The following is a 22306-nucleotide window of genomic DNA, read 5'->3' on the forward strand; positions in this document are numbered from 1 at the left end:
TTAGTATTTTGTTCTTAAGCACTTGTTGTGTTTGTGTGTTCACTCAACATCTATGACCAAGACAACTTTGGGTTAGGTTTAGGGTTTGGGTTATGAGTTCAGATTTCATTTAGGGCAAAAAAAAAAAAGCAGAGCAGAGCAGACAAAAACAATCGAAGATAAGGTTTGTTAAAGACCAACCTGAATGGTTTGCGTCTTTTGTTTTTACATGTGTGTATCAGTAGATATAGGCGATCTATATAAACCTAACCTGTAAATTTCAGATCAAAAATCCAACGGCACTCATTAAAAAAGTAAGTACAAAAAAGTAGTCATTAAAATGTGGCCAGTTAAGCACTGTGTAAAGGACGAAATTCACAAATTTAGGTCAGATTTATATATATATTCGAAATGGCAGCGGTACGATTACCCCAGCGTTTAAATGGCGCCCTGTGACAAAGGGGCATAATCACGCCAGTTGCAAGGAGACTGCGAGAGTGACCTTCCCTGTGCAGCTGTTCTCTCGACGGGCAAATGACAACCCGGAGGTATTGTTCTTTGAGTGCACCCTCATTATTTCCAAGGCAACACTTGCAGTCTGCTTGAACTGAAAATTTGTAGACTGTCTAAGACTTGTCAACCTAGGTAAGCTCATTAAGTTATTGTTCTATCATAAATCATTCTCAAAACGCACTTTAACTGTTTCCTTAGCTTCATGCTACGACGCATATACTTGGCCCCAAAAGATTTTTTTTTTTATCCCCTTCTCTCTCCTATTTTGCTTTGGTCGTGTGATATACATGTTGATGTATTAATTTGTTGTTGAACAATTCTTACATCTTTGATGAAAAAAGAACGTTATTTGCTTACACTGCACTATTCGCTAATAAAGAATATTGTCAATAATCTCCCCCCTCTTAAAATGTGTGTGAGCGGAGGTGGGGGGGGGGGGGCGCGGACTGTAACAGCTGGCCGAGAGATAAATGCGTCATTTGACACATCTGCGATCTCACCCTAACAATCAAAATGTTACTGGGCGTCTTTATTAACCGTCTTTGCTTCACCTCCATGACAGTTTTTTTCCCCCACTATAGCATCAACAGAATGATGGCTTCTCTTTGCTCTAGTTTTGTTTTTCACAAACTTTTCTGTTAGACGCAGTCGATGCAGAGTGTTTTATGAAGTACGTTATAAATTACTTTTGTGCTATCAGTTACTGTAGCTTTGGACTACGGCAAAACTCTCCATCAAGTACTCAAGCTCTGTGGTGTATTTCAACAGGTGTCAGTAAACTGGTGCTCAACCCTAGTCACCACCCAAGGATTTAGCCCTGTTCTGCAAAACAGATTGTGTCCTGTAAAGTCATTCACGCTGTGAGCCTGCCATGTCTGAGGCTCTGCTGACTGTAAAGGAGGCAACTGCCAAATTGCTGGATGTCGTCAGAGAAGGGTCACAGCACCTCCCAGGCTCCCCGACGACCCAGGCTTTGACGGTGGGAGCGGTGATGGGAGCTCTGACCTACTTGCTGCTCAAGAAACGATATCGTCTGCCGCCCGGTCCCACCGCTTTCCCCCTTGTAGGAAATCTGCTGGGTAGGTTGACTCCCTCCGCACTCTGTTTGTTTTTTATGCCGTGCTAGCAACTATGGCTATATCACGGCAAAAAGTAGTTGTAACTTGAAAGGTTTAAACACTGCACTCTGTAAGTTGTAATGGAGGCGGGTTTGTGTGAGGGGGAGGGGTGGTGGAAGGTAGTGAGAGATGAGAATATCTCTTGTCGTATGAAGTCCCTCTGTGTCAGCGTTGCATTACAGTAGAGCTGGACTCACACTTTGAATAATTATAATATTTATTGAAGGTAACTGACTATAATGGTAAAATTCTATGGATTTTTTTTTCATTGCTTCCAAGTGGAAGGGTTCATATGATTTTCTGGCGATACGTCAGCAATAAGGTCAAGCTGACACGAACTGTGCCATAAAAGGAAATAATCGTTCGCTTGTACTTGTCCCTTGGTCTTGTCACTGACAACGATTCATATGGTTCAGTATTTATTTTACCGTGTTATTGGTAAACTGTCAAAATATCACACAAGCGTCCGGCTACAGATGCAAGTAGTTCAGCTGACTCAAAGCGGGCTTAAAATGATATATCTTCAGAACAAATCGGATTCCATTTACCTATTTAACTGTCATTGCTACGGCCCTAGATATGCTCCTCGAGGAGTAACAAGGAATAAACAAAACAAAACATTTAACTATACAAAAAATCAGATTACCAGTGTAACAATTATTTACCAATTTACTACATTAAAAAGCCAAACGCTTATAAATTCCAGTCATTATTAACTTCAACAAATAAAATGACCCTCAGCAGATTAGCTCCATTCATGAAGATTTTATTAAGGATGGCGAACAAGATGAATTGATAACATGCGGATGTATGTATGGTTGTGGGCGGGTGTAAGTGAAATATTGTACAGTGGAACCTCGGTTAACGAACTTAATCCGTTCTGGAAAGCTGTTCGTTATCCGAAATGTTCGTTATCCGAAACAAATTTTTCCATAAGAAATAAAGGAAATAGATTTAATTGGTTCCCAGCCCCTGTTGACTCGCTAATATTTGAAAGTTACAGGCTATATAGGTATTTGTTTTCATGAGAACAATTATAATGCAATATAAATGGAGTTAAATAAACATAAAAACATTAACGAAAGCATTTAAACATCAGAAAACTTGCCGTTTTGACGGCGTGGTTGGAAGCAGGTGTAGGGAGGAAGTGGTGGAATTACTGCTTTGATTCCCCCTCCATGTGCACGTGACATTATAAAATAGGGGGAGACTTCCCTTTTCTGTCGCTTTGAGGTTAAAGGAAAAAACGTGTCCAGTGTCTGTTCCTTCTGCCTTTTCTGTAAAACTCTTCGGTAATACGACATCACATATCCGACAGACACATGCCACCTTCATAAAATCATTTCCTTTTTCAATTCAATTGTTGGCCGCTTCCTTGTCATTACCTCACTACTATTAATTGCTCTTAATCTTCTTTGGAGCCATGATTGAGGATTATCTTATTAAAATAAAGCACAAAAATCACTAAATAAGAAGGATGGCACAGATAAGGAGCGACCGATTGTAACTGTGTCTCGAGCGCGAATGATGACATGCTGGTCGGTCACGTGTGGTTCAGGTGGCTGTTCGTTATCCGAAATTTTGTTCGCTATCCGAGACAAACTTTTAACGAAATTTTTGTTCGTTAACCGAAATATTCGCTATCCGAGGCGTTCGCTAACCGAGGTTCCACTGTATATTGGGATGGATGGAAGTGTGTTAATATGTACAGTACTCCTTGGGGGGTAAAGAAGTAGTAAAGAACACAGAAAGTATGTGAAGGACAGTGAGAGAGAAAACAAAAACGTGTTTATCCTTTGTTTGCATGTGTTCATATACTTTAATTTACTTAACTACAATTGCAGGTATACACGAGGCGGCTGGAAGAAGGAAAGAATGAGTGGATGATGCAAAGAATTAGTTTGTTTCCCTTTTTCTCTTTTTCTTTTTTGTTGTTGCTGCTACTGTTTGCTTTTTTATTAGCTGTCATAAACCAACCAGTGTGTGTGTGTGTGTGTGTGTGAATAATAGATACTGTTTATAACGACAGGAATGTGCATGAACATGTATGGACATATTTTTAATATCTCAATACCCCTTAGAGTTTGACAGAATAAATAATCTTGAATCGTGAAAGTGTTTAATATTGTGAACAGTAAACGGACAGGAAGCATGACGAGAAAACGTGATATAACAGTTCTGAAAAAAAATCGAATCTCTTGCAAATGTTGGCAAAATGTGACCATTATTGTTCATAAGAAGAAAAGTTTCATTTATCCAGCTTATTCGTCTCATTTTATCTTATATCTTCATAAGTACTGTACACTGCTAGTTGGATCACATTTGTAAAACCAGTTTCCTTACTTAACAAGAGGCTTTAAAAATATATAAATAATAATACAAATGTTCAAACTGCACACAACATACGTAGTGATTCAGACCTCAACATATCAGCAAACAAATGCACAGTCACTTCACTGTAACCTAGATTTATTACACGAAGAGATTTCTCGGGGATAGAGATGGTAGCCGCGAAAAAAGAATAACAGTATACTCCCTCTGCTCTAAACTTTTTAACTTTATGAAAGTGAAGGGAATGGTTGTTGTTATTATGATGATATTGCTATGTTTATTGTCTTATAGTTGTCAAGGAACTTATTTAAACCAATGAAATTTACAGTTATAAATCGCCACAGACATGCAACACACATAACTCATAAATAATTCACAAAAATTTGAAGTACGGATTAAAATGAAGCGTAACTGATAAACTGACTCTTACATCTCACTTTGTTCTCTTCCAGTATTTCGTGAGAAGGACCCATTATATATGATACTTCTGAACTGGTCCAAAGAAAAGTATGGTCCAGTAATCACCCTGTACTTTGGTAAGTCATTCGGGGAAAATAACAGATTATTCATGACAAAATTAATAACAAAAAAGAACGAAAAATAAAGAGAGAGTTTTTTAGACCTACATAATCTTAATATCAGTGTTATAGCTAATATAAGTAAACGATTTTTTTTCGTTTGCAAGCGGGGAAATATTTCAAAACGCCATTGTTTATCATTGAAACCCAGCTTGCTTGCTCCTTTAATTGTCCTTTAATTTATGCTCAAAGTTATTATCAGAAACGAAGGCACCACAAACATTTTGTCGTCGTTTGTATCGGAAGTGGTGGTGATTGATAATGACAGCTGCACAATGGAATTATTATTATGTTACGTGTCGTGTGTCTTCCAACCCTTACAGGGCCCAAACGCTGGGTGACTCTGAACAGCATTGATGTGGTCCACGAGGCGTTAGTCAAGAAAGCCACCGACTTTGCTGGACGACCTTATGCATTTTGGAGTACTCACTGTTTTCTTGTTACGATTATTTTCTCAAAATCTTGTACTACAAGAACCTCATAAAATAGTCGCTGTTACCAAATATTTTATGTTTTTTGTATCTATTTCTTGTCCAAGATCATGTGCAAAATGGAATCTCTTTTAGGTTTATTTTTCTAATTAAAGTGCAATATACAGAGATGATATTACGAAACAAAACCATATGACAAAGTTTTGTTTCTGAGCAGAGCTTTGAATGTAACCTAGTGGGCCATCGTGATGTTGCAGTGGATCTCCTTAGCGAAGGTGGGCAAGACATTGCCTTTGCCACGTATTCGGCACGTTGGAAGCTGCTCCGAAAAGTCGGCAACCAGGCTGTGAGGTAGGTAGCACCGCCATCAGGTTATGATCAAAATAGCATCTTGCACAAACTTTTTGAAAGCCTGAAAGCACAATTTTTATATTCTGCTCTCTGCTCCACATCTCCGCAGAGGCACATTGTTGTCGGGAAGATAACATTAATTGTTGTTGTTGTTGTTGGTGGTGGGTGGTGGTGGTTGTTGTTGTTGTTGTTGTTGTTGTTGTTGTTGTGAGGTGGTGATCTAATATGTTGTGGCTAGTTTTAAGGCTGAATGTAGTCACCAGTTTTTGTGGGTACAACTGGACAGTAACTGTCATTTGCTTTTATTTTTCTGTTGATGTGTCCAGTTATGACCTTCATCTATGTCATGAGAGAATAAGTAACCCATTTATGTTATTCGGATGTTGGGTTGGGCAGGGTACTTTCCGTGTACATAGCATCTGTTTAAAAAATTTCTCATGGCACCCAAGTGTTACGAAGTCGCTGTCAGGACATGCGCTGGTTCCAAATGTCAGGCGACTGCAGTGCTCAGTAATAAACAGCTTGGGACAGCAAGGGAGACCTACATTTGTACTTTTGCTTTCAGATCTTTCATGACAGGAACTCCGCTAGAGGTCGCTGTCCACGAGATTGTGCCGTTGGCGGTAGACAAAATGGCTGCCGAAACGGGACCTTTCGATCCTCACGTCATTTTGTCGTCTTTGATGTTCAGCATCATCTACTCGATGTGTTTTGGCGAGAGGTGCATACCGATAACTGTACTATATGTATATACATATACCATCAAGGTATTTTTTTCCCTTGACCGCATTGTGGTATTGAGGTAAAAACGGTCACATATGATTGATATGAGCTGGTTTGTTTATACTTAAGTTTTGTTTGTTTTGAGTCTGTTTGGATGTTCTGTTGGGACTATTTTTTGTTGGTAATGCTAAGACTATTTGCTGTTGCTATTCCTTCGTGAGATTATAAACAACCACACATAGTCACCGGATTTTTAGTTACTCTGCTGCAAAACAGGGAAACTCTCTTCCCTTCCATATCCGCCACATTCTTACCATTAAAGGTGCGTATCTGTTCCATGTGCATTCTTACACCGATCAAAACCATACTGATCTATTTGCTAACCTTTCACATTTTTTTGTCTCTTGATTGTCAATAGTTGTAAAAATTGACTTTATCTGACCATTTCCTCTCTATCCTTACTATTTGTTCCCTGATCCCTCTTTGCATTTTCTATGTTTGTCTTGTATTACTCGTCTGCACGGTTGTTTCTCCTGTCATTCGTATGCTGTCCATGTCTCTTTCTTGTCTCAAGCGCTAGGAGAATGCTTATTTGTGAGCGTGATCGAACCTTTTCTGCTGGACTAGGCGAGGTCTTGATGACCCGGAGCTGTTGCGACTCATGCACGTCTTGGACACCGGCAACGAGCTGATTGGCAACGGCCTGTTTGAGGACGTCGTACCATTTCTACGTCTGTCACTCACACCTAGAGCTCGCCAGTTAAAAGCGATTCTAACAGAATTATTTGACTTAATACGTATTAATGTCGACAAACACAAGGAAACGCTATCCAAAGGTGAAGTTGTTGGTGTTTTAGAGTAGTACTTTCCCATTTTTCAGCTCAAGATAATATTATCATTGTCACTGTCATTCAAAGATGTGGTTTGCAGTATTCGCGATCACTCCATGGACATGAGTGCTGATAAAATGTATAGGTTTGGGGAAAAACGTGATGTACAGCACAGCAATATCATTTTTATGTCGGGAGTTTATAGCAATTATAAACTTTTTTTTCAGACAATATTCGGGACATGACAGATGCTGTCCTCCTTGCTCAGAAAAGAGTGGAGGAAGAAGAAAACCCGGAAAAGATGGCCATGTTTAATGATGTCCATGTCAGGCAAATTGTTTCTGATCTTTTTGTAGGTAAGAAATGACATCACTACTTGAGAGTTTTGTGTGTGTGTGTGTGTAATAAACATACACGTGTGTGAAGATATGTTCGCATGTGTGTGTGTATATATATATACTGTGTACTTGTTAGTATCTACACGTGCGGAGATATATATACCTCTGTGAAAAGATTTTTACATATTAGATGTGTGTACACCCAAACACATTTCTATACATATACAAACGTGAACGTGTTGCTGTGTGCAAATATCTCCATACGTGGTTTATTTCACCTGTGTTTAGTTAAAGCTTTTAATATGCGCATATATATACTTATATCCCAACTGTATGTATGTGGTGTGATTTCAGCTGGCGTTGACACAACAAGGATGACCCTGGACTGGGGCCTGTACTTGTTGGCCAGTTTCCCAGAGATCCAAAGAAAAACTCAGGAGGAAATTGAGGCTGTCACAGGCACGGGATGTTTGTTATTGCTGTGTTTTGCTTTCATTATCGTTCTAACTCACCAGCACGCTTCTTTTAACTTAAAACACATGCTTCGTAGCAATGGGAGATAAACTGTTTTCTGGATCCATTCTCTCTGGTGCTAATTTTTTAATACATTTGCCATTAGCTTGCACGCATTACCGTAGCTCTATTAATAATATTTAATTTCAGAACAGAAAGTCGATCCTTAATTTGCCAGGGAAGGTGGAGTAAATGGGGAGGATAGGTTGTGCTCTAGACACACTGAGCCACTTACGATTCGATTCGTCTGTTGACATAGGGGACCGGATGCCACAGCTTGCGGACTACGGCAAACTTCCCTACACGGAGGCAGTGCTATACGAGATCATGCGTGTGGGTACAGGGGTTCCTATGGGTTTGCCTCACGAGACCTTATGTGACACGACAGTGGGTGAGTAGTGATCACATCTGCTTGAGTTCTTTGCCTTTGTCCAGTGAAACTTTGTCTCGGGAGACTGAGACTGTGACAGAAAAGTACTCTTATACTCTAGCAGACATCTAGGCTTGTTGTTCGAGACACGACTGTAGCTGTGTTTTCAGATGCTTTGAGTAGTTCCTTATCATCTGAACTTGCAAAATAAACTAAAAGCATCATAATTTGTTTAAACGCTTAAACAGACTTAAGTAAAATGCGATAACAATTGTACAAGTGCAAATAATTTAAGGGTTAATGATTTAGCTGTAATAGTACCATAAATTTCGGTCTGTTGATGGCACCTGTAACGAACCGCTTCCACCAAATGTTAAAACGTTACATTTCGTGTACTTGAGTGAGTAAGCCAAGAGGGATCCTTTTATTTTATTTAATTAGCCTACTTATTGTTGATGTAAGAATGAATAAATGGTGCATGCGGATTACAGTAGATAGGTGCTAATGAGAGCATTTAACAATTCAGCTGAATCCAGCATCGATATATTTGGTCATTTTGAAGAAATGGGAGACTTCACATCTCAAGTAACTGAATACTTCTGTTTTAGGTGGCTTCGATGTTCCCAAGGGAACGATGGTCTTAATCAACCACTGGGCGCTACACAATGATCCTGATCACTGGGACAAGCCAGAAGAGTTTCGTCCCGAACGTTTCTTGGACGACCAAGGCAAGATGGCGCCTAAGCCTGAGAGTTGGCTCCCTTTCTCGACAGGGCGTCGGGCGTGTCTGGGAGAAGCCATCGCCAAGCCAGAAATCGTGCTCGTGCTGGCCTGCATCTTGAAACGACTGAACATCTCGCTACCGCCAGGCGACAAGTTTGATCCTCGACCGGCCTTCAACAGTACTGCAGTCTACATCCCTAAGCCCTACAGAATCATCGTAACCAGGCGCACTAAACCTTAAAAAAAACAAAACAACGCATGACTTGTTCAAGTAACTCTGAGAAAAATGCCTTGAATCAAACTACGCAGAGCAGTTTGATTCTAGAAGAATAAGGGGAATAAGGGAAAATTAACAAATTGAATGTAACATAACCCTTGAATAACAAGCCAACATTTGTGTTTTCTGTTTATAATTCATCATGTTAAAACGTTGCATTAAAAAGCGCATCTTTGCTGTCACAGCTTAGCCGATTGCAAAAGCTTGATTGACGGATTTAAAAAACCCTCATTAACATCTTTACATGCATAACGGGATTTAATGTATACCATGTCCTTAAAGAAATGATTAGACCGTTCAAACAGAAGTGGGCGGATTATATAGCCGTTGGTAACTATGCTTCTCAAACTACCCCCAATACCTAGCAAAATATTTCATGAATAGATTATGCAGCATAATTTTTTTCTGAAGCTGGTTTCAGGAGAGATCACAGCACAATAGACCACATATTTATCTTGAAAGCACTTCGTCAGAAGCAGTTGCTTAAATACAAAAAAGTGTATGAATCGAAACAATTTTCAACTCTGTAACTAGGAAAAAAAAACTTTGGACTGTATTACTGAAAAACTATTTGACTCATCAAAAGTATGTGTGAAGGTGTTAAAGGTTGGTGCTGTTTTAGCTGCTCAGGATGACTAAAACAAGGTCAGATTTGTAGTCCTGTTTGGTTTCGTTTTCTACCCATCCACTTCTAGACCATGCTTCCGAGTCTTAGGTTAATGATACGAGTACAGTATACTTAAAGTGCTTTAGACTCTTAATGACCGTATTTAATTCCTATTTTGTTAAAGTCATTTTTGTCCATTTTCAGCTTCTACTGCTTTATGGCAAAGGTATCTAGAGTCTGTGTTCAGACAATAGCATAATCAGAAATGTGTATTTGTTCGCATTAACCTTATTGCCTTAATGTTTCCAGCTTCCAAAGGAACGCTTGTCAAGAAAAGTGTATAATATTTTTCTGCAATTCGATTATTAAAATTAATTTGATATGGTTACGTTAATTGGTGATTTTTCTGTACAGGTATGGGTTTGGTTTTGTATGAGAAAAATCGAGAAGCTGTAAATGTTAAGGTTTTTTTTTATTGGAAGAATTGAACTGGTGTCCAATAAAAATGCGCCTGTATCCTAGAGATGTCGAGACTGATATATATATATCTCTCTCCCTTTCCCCCATAGATTTATGCTGAGGATACGACCCCGGGGACTTAGCTTTCCGTTTCTGCTGGACAGTTTGTGTTCCGAAAGCCCGTGTTTAGAAGACCAAAGACGGTTGGGGTCAAGTATGAAAATATCTCTTACTTACTAGTAAAGTTAACATCCTCATCGTCTGAAATGTGCTGGAGAGGTTAGCTCTAATAACAGAACTTGTATCCTGTCGCAACATCTACATTAAATATGTTTCTACTTTGACAACTAAATTCATAACATTGCTGAATAATAACAATCGTAATCATGCAAGAGATGGTGACGGTACATTTCATCATCGAGCAGTAAGTTCTGGGATTTAACCAAAGAGTATTGTCAGCTGACAATTACACGAGTACAGCTTGCAAAGATAAAATAAAAGGAAGAGGGGGTGGCAACGGGAGTAAATGAAATTGTGAAAAGGAGAAGTCACTTGAACTATAGGACATATCCTTCAAACAAGGTTGGTTTTAAGGCCAGCCTCAAAGCTAGTCACTTTGCAAAGAGACAAGTACCTAGACAATGAAAAGGAGCTTTGAAAAAAATCTTCATCGTCTGATGTGTATGATGATAAAACATACAAGAGGTCTGTCTGAGCAGTCCAAAGCGAATGAAATGGCTGGTATGAGGTTAGCATCTCAAACATTTGCGACAATGCAATGAAGATGTATAGTCCGTGCCTACGTGTATTTCAGATTATTTTAACCCCTTTCCGACTTACAGGCTGCATGTGTACATTGAATGTATGGGAGAATGGATGAGAACATTCGATGTGAGAGTGCCTCCGTGACGTCACTGTCCAGTGTCTCCGCTGTGACCCCGGAAACCACCTCACAGACACGGCCAGTGTGTACGGTCTTCGAGTGTCTTCACGCGGTGAGACCAATGAGTTCTCGGGAAAGGATCAACTGTTTCTACAGGAAGTGTATTTGTGTTCTTAGGATTCTAGTTGGCTGGAGATGTAGAGGGCGACAACCCTAAGATTGTGGGACGATGAACTTGCGGTAACAAACACAATGATTGCTAGAGCTGTTATAAGACAGATACGTGAACTGGAACTTTAGAACTGGAACCTTATTGCATAATCGGTGTATAATCTTCATACTATGATTGTAATATTTGACAATGCTGAGATTGATGGTGGGGAGTGCCCCGGATGTCAACATTGCAGATATCGTTCAGATTTTCATCTCCTTTAGAACACTGTGTTGAGGCGAATAGTTAAAAATCTGTATTTGTCTTGTAGTTTGTAAAGTCCTGAGGAGCTCGATAACAAAATGAAAATGATTTGGGCAGCCTCAGGCAATCGTTTGGTTGTGTGTTTTAAGAAGAACGCGAATTTGTCTGGTGCCAGTGTGCTGTAGAACCATCCTTACTGTGACATACTCACTCTCTGTAGACGTTGCGCGTGCGTTAGAAAGATCAATTTCTACAAAACCATACTTTTTCGTACTCATTTAGTTACCAAGCATCAACCAAACAAACATCGAAGGCTTACATAAATCTGGGCCGAGCAACTAAAGCACTCGCATCATTGAGGTCACTTCAAGTTCCTTGCCAAAGACCTGTCACTACAGTTCCACGTCGTCACTTGTCACTTGTCAACCCCATCCACAGCACGAGTGCACCGTATACCTGTCGTCTCCCCAATGGCCTCCCTTGAAGAACGACTTGATTGATGACTGACAAAGTGATGACTGCATAACAGTAAATGTGTAGCCGGCAGACGTCATTCGAAAGGGTCCGCAATTCCCCGTGATGACAGGCATGCCCTATCGGGAGAGTATTGGCAGCTTCTGTCCGGTCTCCGATTCCTTTGGCCTCCAAGAGAGACAAAGACGACGAGACTGTCCTTTCTTGCATCAGCCGTGCAATGTTTGAACACTACGGTGTGAGAATAAAACTTTATAATATATGTATTTAAACTGTCTGTGTGGAATCAACGTGTTGTGGTATTTTCGGTTATTGTTGTGCTGTATTAACCCTTGTTTCCTCATAAGCACTGCCACTAATTTTTCTTCTGGCATAAACAAAGTCTTATCTTACAATGCCTTAAGTCCACACTCTCCTCTCCATTAAGAGCCTCACGACAGCCTCACCCTTCCATCTCCCCCTCTCTCCACGGAGCCAGTATGCCCTAAGGTGACAGGTCCTGCCTGCTTGCTGCTTGGGGACTCGCACACACCGCAGTTTGTAAACAATTGTTTGAAAAGACTGTAACAGACACCATACTCTGTGATTCCTCCTCGTGTACCCGTGGTATGTTTAGGTGTGACTTAGGGACTTAGGAATTTCGATAATTTAAAACCCTAGGTTGCATGACAGTGAAATGATATTCGGCAAACAGCAAATCTCAGCGACAGTCAAGTTTATTTCTGAATAAAGAACAAGCGGTTTCATTGCTTTCATCATCGATCCATTATACAAACATGGCTTTAGATACTATTCACTCTCTGACCGACAGGCCAGCCCGATGGCCCGCCTGCTCCTGCCCACCATTGCACCAGAGGATGTTCACATCAAAGTTTAGGGTTACTGAATGCATCATTTCCTTATTGAGTAATACATCTTCCAAACCTTCAAGGTCAATAACTAGCTCTTCTCTCTTTCAACCAAAAAATTAGGTTGCTGATTTTTGTTGTTGTTGAATGTACAAAATAAAGTCTATCATTTCATTTTAATCTTATATATATTTTTTTTTTATCAATTGACCACATTTAAGACGCCTTCCTTTAACTGTTAAATATATGTGATGATATTTGAGTCAATAAAATATGGAGTACCATTAAAAGAATCTATGAAAACGTTAAAAAATCTAGTCATTCTTGAATCAAATGCAAGTAAATATTGATATCAGTTTCAACGTCTAACTACACGTTATGTATATGAGGAAAAGTTAAAGAAACAAAGTGACAAAATGTTCGCACGCATCTGCTTACAAAAGTAGAAGTTACTCGTATTTTGGCAAATTAGTATTGAATAGAATAGAATCGAACCATAAATGGTCCCATTATTGTTGAATAATATTTTTAGTGTGACCTAGACACGAAGAGTGTTTAAAGTTGTTGCAATTGACTAAGGCCAAAACACATTGAATCGGTCTTTCTAGGTCAACAGCTTGTGTTCTCTACATGTAACATAAAAAGTATAGAAAAATAGCTGAGACTGTCCCTCGTTAATAAATGTGTTGCAGCCATGCATAGAGCTTTCAGTATAAATAAAAAGGAAACTGTGTTGTGTTTTGGTACCCTCTGAGACGGTCAAGGCGGCTCCATCACTATTTTTCTTCAAGTGTTTCTTTTGCGGAACACATCCTAGGCACAGCACGAACCTTGAAAGGCGCAGGACGATAGGTTACTCCCAGCACACCTTGCAATGGTGGAAGCTCTCCAGTTTCGGGAGGCAGGAATTGGAAGTGTTGTACCATTGTTGACAGATATAGAAATAATTCCATTCTGGCAAGCGCCTCACCCATGCAATTGCGCCGACCTGTACAAAAAGGGTTTTTAAAACATATAATTTCAAACTAGGTAATTTCATAAAAAAAAAATTCCAGACTAAAGACTTCTCATGTGTATACCAATGGCCAGCAGGCGAGTTTTGGCAACTCAGCTGATTATCATCACGGTCGTCATCAGTGTGCCATTTAACCTCAATTATTTCACCAACTCCAACTGAAGAGCTACAACCTTTATCTGTTTGAGACTGTCACAAACCTGCTGTGTATTTTGTTTAAAATTTTTTTAATATTTAGTTAGGAAGGGGATAGAGAGAAGTAATTGGAAAGGGGAGGTTGAAACACCTATTACCGGGGCTGTCAGGGTCCACAGCTGAGGCGTGCCGCGCCATACAGGGATGGCCGGCCGATCTTTGTTTAATTATGTTGGTGTTGATAGGTTGTTTGTTGGAAGAAGAAAAGAAAGAGTGTGGTAGTGTTTTGGATGTGTGTGTGTGTGATTGTGGTTTAATTCCTTGACGGGAGTGGGGAGAAGAAAGGTCTCCTTGGTGTTGTGTCCGGAGCGAGGTTTTCTGTTTGTAAACAAGTCTTGAACGGACTTGTGTAGTCCTGACTGGACTGTACAAATCCTGACCGATTTGTATCTTTACTTTATGTACCACTGAACCTGTTGAGGTGAGTGTACATCTTTGTTGATGTTTGGGTGAATGAGTATTTTTGGTGAGCCTGTGGTTAATGTTGGAGAATGAGGAGAGTTTTGATGAGAGTGATATATTTGTGTATATTTTATGAATAGGTTGAATTTGCATTTGTTTAAAGAATTGTTTTGTTTTATTTCTCCAGGTTTCTGTGTTTCTGTGTTTGTGTTTTTCTCTTCTGTTTCTATTCTTCATATACGCCGGGAATTCTCCAGTGGAACTTTGTGTCACGCTTGACTGCTAGAGGATACTTGTGTCAGTGTCAAGTGGAAACTGTGTGCTGCCTTCAAGTGTAGATTTTTGTGTTGTTTAAGTTGAGACTTTGCGAGGAACTTATTTTCAGCAGCTCCATTAGATGTGTTGTGACCAGGAAAGTGTTCAAGACTGTGGGTTGGGGAAATTTGGGTTTGTGTTGTGTTTCTCTTTTGATTTTTAAATTATATTTTAAAAATTTCAATTGTTGTCTGTGTTTTGATTTTATTTATATTCCTCGTCTGAAAGGCGCTGTAGAGTGCAGGTGACAGAGACTTTTTGGAAGCTTTACACTGTTCAGGTACTTTCTTCGTTCACATAATTCAAATCCTAACATAGCCTGCCCGATTTTTATAACAAAGAATTCATGTGGGATTACAAAGAACTTTGTCACACAACAAGATACGCGCGGATTTATGCTTGTAAAAGTCAAGAAGAAATTGTCCATAAATGTTTGAAATGCAATATGAAAAATATATAACATACCCACAGAGAAGGGAATGAACTCTTCTGGTCTCCACAGTTTGCCGTCCTCTCCAATGAAACGTTCAGGTCGGAATCTGTCGGGGTCACCAAAGATTTCTGGATCTCTCATCACAGAATACAGGTTTGCGATGACTACAGTGCCCTTAGGGATCGTGTATCCGCCAAAATCTACGTCACATTTGGTGGCATGCGGCAAAGGTAGTGCCACAGGGTTGACGCAGCGAAGAACCTCCATGATGACAGCCTCCATGTAAACTAACTGCGGTCTATCCTGTATGGTGGGCGCTCGCTCTGTACCGACAACTCTGTGGATCTCCTCGTAGCACTTGTCCTGCACGTCAGGGTGGTGAAGGAAGTAAACCAGAGTCCAGAGGATAGTTGCAGGGACCGCCTCCGAGCCGCCTATAAATACGTCGAAGGTTGTCTTAAGGAGATTAACATCTGCAAAATGCAAACACATGTGTAACTTTTATAGTTCTTTGTAGTAATTACTAGTGAAGATCAAAAGTTATTTGATACTACCTTCTAAGTTACATTTCATTTGTGTGGTTTCGGGTGGGGGCAGATATTACACATGTAAACAAAAAGCATCGGTCTTTGAATCAAGTAACGTATTTCAGCTTGTCAAACATAAGTTGAATTATGGGAATGTTTGAGCTGCGTTTCATCATCAGATTTAGCTCAATGCTCATTCAGACACTTCGTCTTGTGAGTGCTAACTCAACCTCTGCATGGATGTAGGGTGTTGGCTAAGATAAATAGATGGTACAGCGCACATTCTAGGTGTCTGAGACCCACTTATATCGTTGGTTTCCCTGACCAAATTTACCCACCCTTTCTGCTCATTGATGGTAGGAGTCTGAGTTGAACTTGGTCTTCTAATTACCGAATGCACCTGGGATGTCCATTTTCGTTTCTACTTCAACATGGACATGTGAACGATTTTCGGTCAGCTGGGATGTCTTCGTGCAAAGGGTGGATATGAAAACGGTATAATGAAAACGTCCCTTTTCAAAGTATTTACTAGTTATAAAAAAAGAAGGGACCTAGAATAATTCCTTGATTTATGAATCAAAAAGTAAAATCTTAGAGATTTATCCCTAAAAATATACCTTATAATCCCACAATTGAAGTAAAATTGTTTAAAATTGAACAAATCAGGTATTTACTGTTGATGTGAGGTGATCCTGACTGACTGTTACGATGATGATGTATTTCTCTGATGTAGGCGCCAATAAAGTCGTCCACTGTGCCCTCGTCAGACCTGCGGTAGTGCTCGTCTACAAAAGGTTTGACAAACCCATACAGCACATTCTTCATGTTGTCCACAACCCGTTTCAAGTTAAGGCAATCTCCAGGCAGGTATCGTAGGAAAGGCATGACAGTGAGTGCGGCACCCGCTCCCCAGTCGTTAACAACGACATCCACCAGCCGCAGATAATTTCTAAAGACATCGTCGTCATACTCGAAGCGTTTGCCAAAGACAATGGAGCAGATGTTGTTGGACACGCTGGCTTGGGTCCAGTGTCTCAGATCGAGTGGCTGACCTTGGCTCTCGGATATGACCCTGATGTACTCTTTGATCTCTTCTTGGACCTTTACCGCCAGGACGTTTTTGCCCATCCCTAGCTCACGTAGGATATCCAGAGAAACTTTTCTTTGGTCTTTCCACACAGCACCAGAGGTGTCAATAACGCCTAAAAAGATTAAAATGTTTTCCCTTGTTTCATAGGAGGACCGTGATTTATGAATATTACTATGTTTGTCATTGTGTGTGTGTGTGTGTGTGTGCGCGCGCGCGTATTCTAAACAATGCTTTTTTATATACAATTCATCTATAGAGTAACTCATTATATTCTAGAGCACAAACATTAATGAATTAAACTGTTCATTTGGAGCAGTTATATGGTTTGAAGACCGGCATTTTAAACAATGCAGAAACTTTCATGATGACCCACTAGTTTGAAACTACTTCATAGCTGAAATCTTTGAGATTTTAACTTGCCTTTGCTGTCGGTTATTATTTCATTAACATAACTATGAGGCCTGTCGGAGAAGGCGTCGGCATTTTGTACCAGCGCTTGCTTGATGACCTTGTAGCCGTTGAGCACCACCACCAGCTGGCTGCCCAGGTACAGACTCAACACGTCACCGTACTGTCGCCGCCATACTGTGAACTGCTCCCGAGGATCTTTCTTCATCATCAGCAGCAGGTGACCCAGCAGTGGTACAGCCAGCCAAGGTCCTGGAGGTGCACCTGCAGGTCGTCTGACGGAAAACCACCACAACAACGACAACACGGCAACGCCTACAGCAAGGCCTGTGTTGATGTCGAGGATTTCCAGTAGAGCTGTCATGGTGCTTTGTTAGCTGTCTTTTACAACGACAAATATAGATGAACCCTGTGTCACTAAAGTAAAATCAATATACATGGATGATGAAGAAAAAGGAGTGTAATCATTAATGGGTAAAAATAGTATACAACTAAAAATACAAAACAAAATGAAAGCTGTCTAAAAAGGAAGGCGTTAGCGACAATGCTCTTTTCAAGAATTGTTCCTTGATGGAAACATCAACTTGTCTACACATCTTAGATTTTCACAGTGAGATGACGAAACAGTAGCAAAATATGCTATCACATTTCTAAACAACAATCATTCCTATAAAGCACTAACATCGTTTCCAGGAAAGCGCATCAGCGGCTGTTTCTAGACAATTGAGAAACTTCGGTGTCAGTAGCCGTCTACTTGAATCCGTGTATGACAGCATTTTAGCCTTCAATCTGTCACTGTCATTTGGCGTGTTTTTCCATCAAACATAAATCTTGTTTGACAAGATTGGTTAAGAATGCCACCAAGATAATTTGTTTTCTACAAAAATCATTAGATGATCTATACAGGGCAGTGAGGTTAAAAGGTATCAGCATCATCACAGGCCGCTATCACCCACTACATCACCATTTCTAAATGCTAGTCTGGCGTAGATGCAAATGATTTGTCACCAAATCCTCGTCACCAACTGCGATAGCGCTCGTGAACAGGACTCACTAATGGAGAGAGAACGTGTCTGTGTGTGTGTCGCTGAGGTAGGGGGTTGAGTATGAGTTTAAGTAGTTGTAATGTAATGGATAATAATAAATGTCTTTTGTATAGAGCCTTATACTTACCCTAAACGCAAGCACAAGGCTTCACAAAAATAAAATAAATAAATTTCTACAGCACAGTCTATAGAAAACTCCTTAACTGATATCCTGATTTTCAACCCTGATACGACGTTGCACTTTATTAAGGTGACCAGACTTCCCGCATTTGGCGGGACAGTCCCGCTTTTGACCTCGTGTCCCGACTGAATATCGGGTGGGACGCCCAATGTCCCGCTTTCTGGCTTTCTGGCTAGTCCATCAAATGTCCCGGTTGTCTTTAAAAATCACTTTTTTTGGCGTTTTTTGACGGTGACGACACCATCATCGGCACGTGTCCCGCTTTCGCCCCCGAAACGTCTGGTCACCTTAACTTTATTCCATTAGAGCAGTTGCCACTTGTAGCACGAAACCCTATACCAAGCTTCCTTACAGAAAAGTAACTGTTATCCTGCACCACACCCTGTCTCACACCTGCCGACAAAGATGTTACAGTGTTCTGTACATGTAGCAGCTCTGCAGGAGTCATTACAATAGCTTCCCTGATATACAGGCATGCAGTCTATTGCACATTCTCCTGTTACGATGTTGCATGTTGTTCCCTCAGAGCAGTTGCCGCACGCACATACTTTACACTAGTTAAGCTTGTATCATGCAGCACATTTCAATGATATCCGCAGCTGCTTGTGCAGTGGACACCTTACTGCAAACAATATTCACCTGTACAGCCTTGTTCGCCTGCTTCTGTTACAGGGCCATGTCCCAACAATTAGTTTCCACACCTTTTTACGCAGTTTACAACTCAGTATGAATTGTAGCATGCTCACTCTTTAACTACACACAAAACTAGAAACAGTTTTTGTATCTTTTACTGTATATAAACTTTACGACCAGCCGACGATGGACTGGAAATTCTCAGGTATATTCCTGTAGTCCAAATTCGCAATGATCGATTTCATAACATCGACACTTACTACTTCATTCAACAAGGTATTGCTGTCAACTTTACTGCAAACAAATCTTGCTGCAACAGGGCAATATCACAGTTTGTGACAACCTTTGCAGAAAAAGAATCAGAATCTAAAGTCAACACAACTGATGCACAGATCTAAACTGGGGCAAGATGGCGCAGACGTTAAAGTTGAAAGAAAATGCTCGAGAAAAATAAGACAAGTAGTGAAGACACAGAAACTAATCGAGAAACAAAAGCGATGATGCCACGGATCCAGGGATTGCAAACACACAAAACCTGACGCAGGTTAACGGGCAAGACGAAATGTGATAAAGAGCTGCCCATCCCCCCATTAAGCCAGTTAGGAGAAGGGACATCACTCTCCCATAGATGTGTGAGGTACAACCGAGTTGTCTTTACTACTTATGGGAGTTCTTTTTTTTCGGTTGCGAAGATTAGTAGAAACGAAAGACATTATATTGTCATCAAAACCCTATACACAACTTATGTTCTCTTAACTACACACAATTCCTTGAAATCACTTCATGAAATAATTAGAACTGCAAACCTTTCAGAAAACTTTGGTTAGACTCAGTCAGTATCAGTAAGAAGAAAGTGTGTTCCCCAAATAAAATTCTGTACTTTGCAGTTAAGTCGACGCTACACTTTTAATTCATTTTACATAGACACCGTTTCTGCTTCTTGATGTTTGTATCAACACTTCAGTCATAATATGGAATATATTACTATGCAGGGTTAATTATATAACGGTCTGATTAATATATCTTCTGCCGAGTTGAACATCCCAGCCTGATTTACTCTGGTAAGAACACAATATATATATACACTGAATTCGGGTAAAAGTGTGCACTCAACCCTCAGACTTACCCTTCCTAAGTACTGTCGGAGCCTTGACGAGCGCTTCTCACCACCGAAGCTGCGATCAGAATGAGGTAAAGACCTATTCTGTGACGTTGAAGCCTCAGCTGCGCGGGCTTGGGGATGAGCTTGACACCGCACTATAGAGGAGACCAAGAGTGACACCTGTTATACGAGGGATGGACGTCAGGCCACGCCCCTTTTAGACGAGTAAACGTCGTTTGATTCGGGCGTGCCACGCCTTTGTTCTGACAATCATATGCTGGCAACACACACACACACTAACAAACAAACAACCACACACTTTACTGATACTCGTCGAAGGTGGGCGTGGCCACCGTCACATCCGGGTCAGCGCGTCTTCACTTTCCTACCTGTGGTCGCTCTTGCTATCCTATTGGATTGAATCTCGAGGGCGGTGTACCACGGTGTGCGCGTGCGCTACGCTTTAGACTGCCACACCTCTACAACCACTGTCTTCCACCTCCGTCTACCCGTCTGTCGCGTGTCGCACGCTGGCTCAGCCCGAGCCTGGGTTGTAGAGGGGAGGAGGGGATTACGTCACTGTAATCAGATGCAATTTTTTTTTTTGACATTTTGGCACGGTTGGAGCAAGAAAGGGAAGAGAGCATTCATCGGGGTGAAGAGCTCGAAAAGAAGTGGCGCTTGGTAGATGTAGGTGTCCCCTTCAGTCCCCGAACCATGTTTTTTTTTATTTGCTCCCGTGTTCCTTTTTATTTTATTATTATATATATATTTTTTTAAACGTGTGTTTGTAGCGTTCTCACAAGTGCTTGTCGTTTGTTCTGCACTGGAGAGTGATTGGATTCGCTGCGACGCGCGGCACCGTCTATAACACCTGTAAACATGTCATCGCCGATAGAAAGAGATTTGTGTTTGTATTTAAGTCACCATGGTAATATTAGACTGCTTGTATGTCAATGTATGAGTTTTTGTCTGTGGTGCGCAGTTTGCAAACAACATTTTTGCTTCTTTTTTTTATAAACCTCTAAGCACCTTTCATGTTGTGCTTATTTATTTATCATTTGTTAGTTGTGCTACCTTCATGGCAGATCTGGCATACGGATAAAGCAAAGTGTTTACTTGAGATATGAAAGAAATGATAGAGGAAAGGGAATACTAAGGCAACAGGGGAGGTGGTAGTGAAAGGTCATTGATGGGTGTTGGATTCAAGGGGGCAACGATATTACTACCAGCAAAGTAGTTTGTGATTTTATTACCCGTTGAGAGTAAGAAGGGAACTATTTTCATCAAATGGAGCAGCTTGTAGTCTCCACTTTCTTCTTATTAACTATTGATATACACTTCTCACATTCTGTGTGTCTGTGTGTGTGGGTGTTAAAAGTAATAACATTGTTATGGCAATAGATTGACATTGCGCTTATAGGTTAGCACGTAACCAAACGGACAATTTAACTGAAGGTGAAAGTGTGAGAAAGGTTAATATTTTGTCAAACATTGGTCAGAATGGTAGTCAATGAGGCGTAGGCACCACCAATCTTTCAGCACAGACCACCTTGTATATGACAGACTCCATCTTGCTGTCGTATTGAAGCTATGATGAACTCGTTCATTATTAGCAGCTAGAAGTCGATAGGTTTCAAACTTCCTCCACGATGTCAACGCACATGTAATTATCCAATTGTTCTCATACAGATAATCCAATGCAAAAGTAAGATTTAGATGAGATGTTCCTACGACTACAGCTAGAGTCGTGATACTAGAGGGTTACTAAATAAATCATTTCCTTATTGAGTAAATAGAAAATGAGCTCTAAATCTTCCAGACCTTCAAGGGCACTAACTATTCATGAAATAGCTCACCAAATCATTTCTATACTGTTATTTCCTACTACTAGTTTTGTTAGAAACATTTTGATTGTCTTCAAAACTGTTTTCGATCATTGATGAAATTCTTGAACAATTCTTTACTTTCATTTTTCTACTTATCGTTTGTCAGTTATGAGCTCTTCCTTCTTTTATCCAAAAAATTTGATTACTGATTTTTGTTGTTGTTGACTGTACATAACAAGGTCTGTCTCTACATTCTTAATCGTGTTTAATAACTCTTATCAATTGGCCACCGTTAAGAGATCTTATTTAAACTGGTAAATAGCTGCAGTGATATCCGAGTTAAACAAACATAGAGAAGTATTAAAAAAA

The 22306-nt window shown here is 40.3% G+C and overlaps 2 protein-coding genes across 3 annotated transcripts; one reads left to right on the plus strand and one right to left on the minus strand.

The window, feature by feature from the left end:
- The first annotated feature begins 470 nt into the window (after nucleotides 1-470).
- On the plus strand, nucleotides 471-10139 carry LOC112567143 (steroid 17-alpha-hydroxylase/17,20 lyase-like). Its single transcript, XM_025243704.1, has 11 exons — nucleotides 471-624; nucleotides 1261-1571; nucleotides 4394-4477; nucleotides 4843-4941; nucleotides 5208-5301; nucleotides 5867-6022; nucleotides 6652-6860; nucleotides 7082-7210; nucleotides 7547-7651; nucleotides 7965-8096; nucleotides 8684-10139. The coding sequence occupies exons 2-11, from the start codon at nucleotides 1364-1366 to the stop codon at nucleotides 9037-9039; spliced, it is 1572 nt and encodes a 523-aa protein (XP_025099489.1). The 5' UTR covers nucleotides 471-624; nucleotides 1261-1363; the 3' UTR covers nucleotides 9040-10139.
- A 2472-nt stretch (nucleotides 10140-12611) lies between these two features.
- On the minus strand, nucleotides 12612-20423 carry LOC112567147 (cytochrome P450 2J6-like). 2 transcript variants are annotated; one of them, XM_025243714.1, is made up of 5 exons: nucleotides 20133-20423; nucleotides 17159-17563; nucleotides 16323-16850; nucleotides 15154-15594; nucleotides 12612-13749 (listed from the first exon to the last, which is right to left on the minus strand). In XM_025243714.1, the coding sequence occupies exons 2-5, from the start codon at nucleotides 17508-17510 to the stop codon at nucleotides 13538-13540; spliced, it is 1533 nt and encodes a 510-aa protein (XP_025099499.1). In that variant the 5' UTR covers nucleotides 17511-17563; nucleotides 20133-20423; the 3' UTR covers nucleotides 12612-13537. The 2 variants fall into 2 exon arrangements, with proteins under 2 accessions (XP_025099499.1, XP_025099498.1); XM_025243713.1 differs by having other exon boundaries at nucleotides 17159-17527; nucleotides 20133-20418.
- Nucleotides 20424-22306: the final 1883 nt, after the last annotated feature.

This window comes from Pomacea canaliculata, linkage group LG6 (genome assembly GCF_003073045.1).
Source record: "Pomacea canaliculata isolate SZHN2017 linkage group LG6, ASM307304v1, whole genome shotgun sequence".
In the NCBI taxonomy this organism is placed as follows: domain Eukaryota; kingdom Metazoa; phylum Mollusca; class Gastropoda; order Architaenioglossa; family Ampullariidae; genus Pomacea; species Pomacea canaliculata.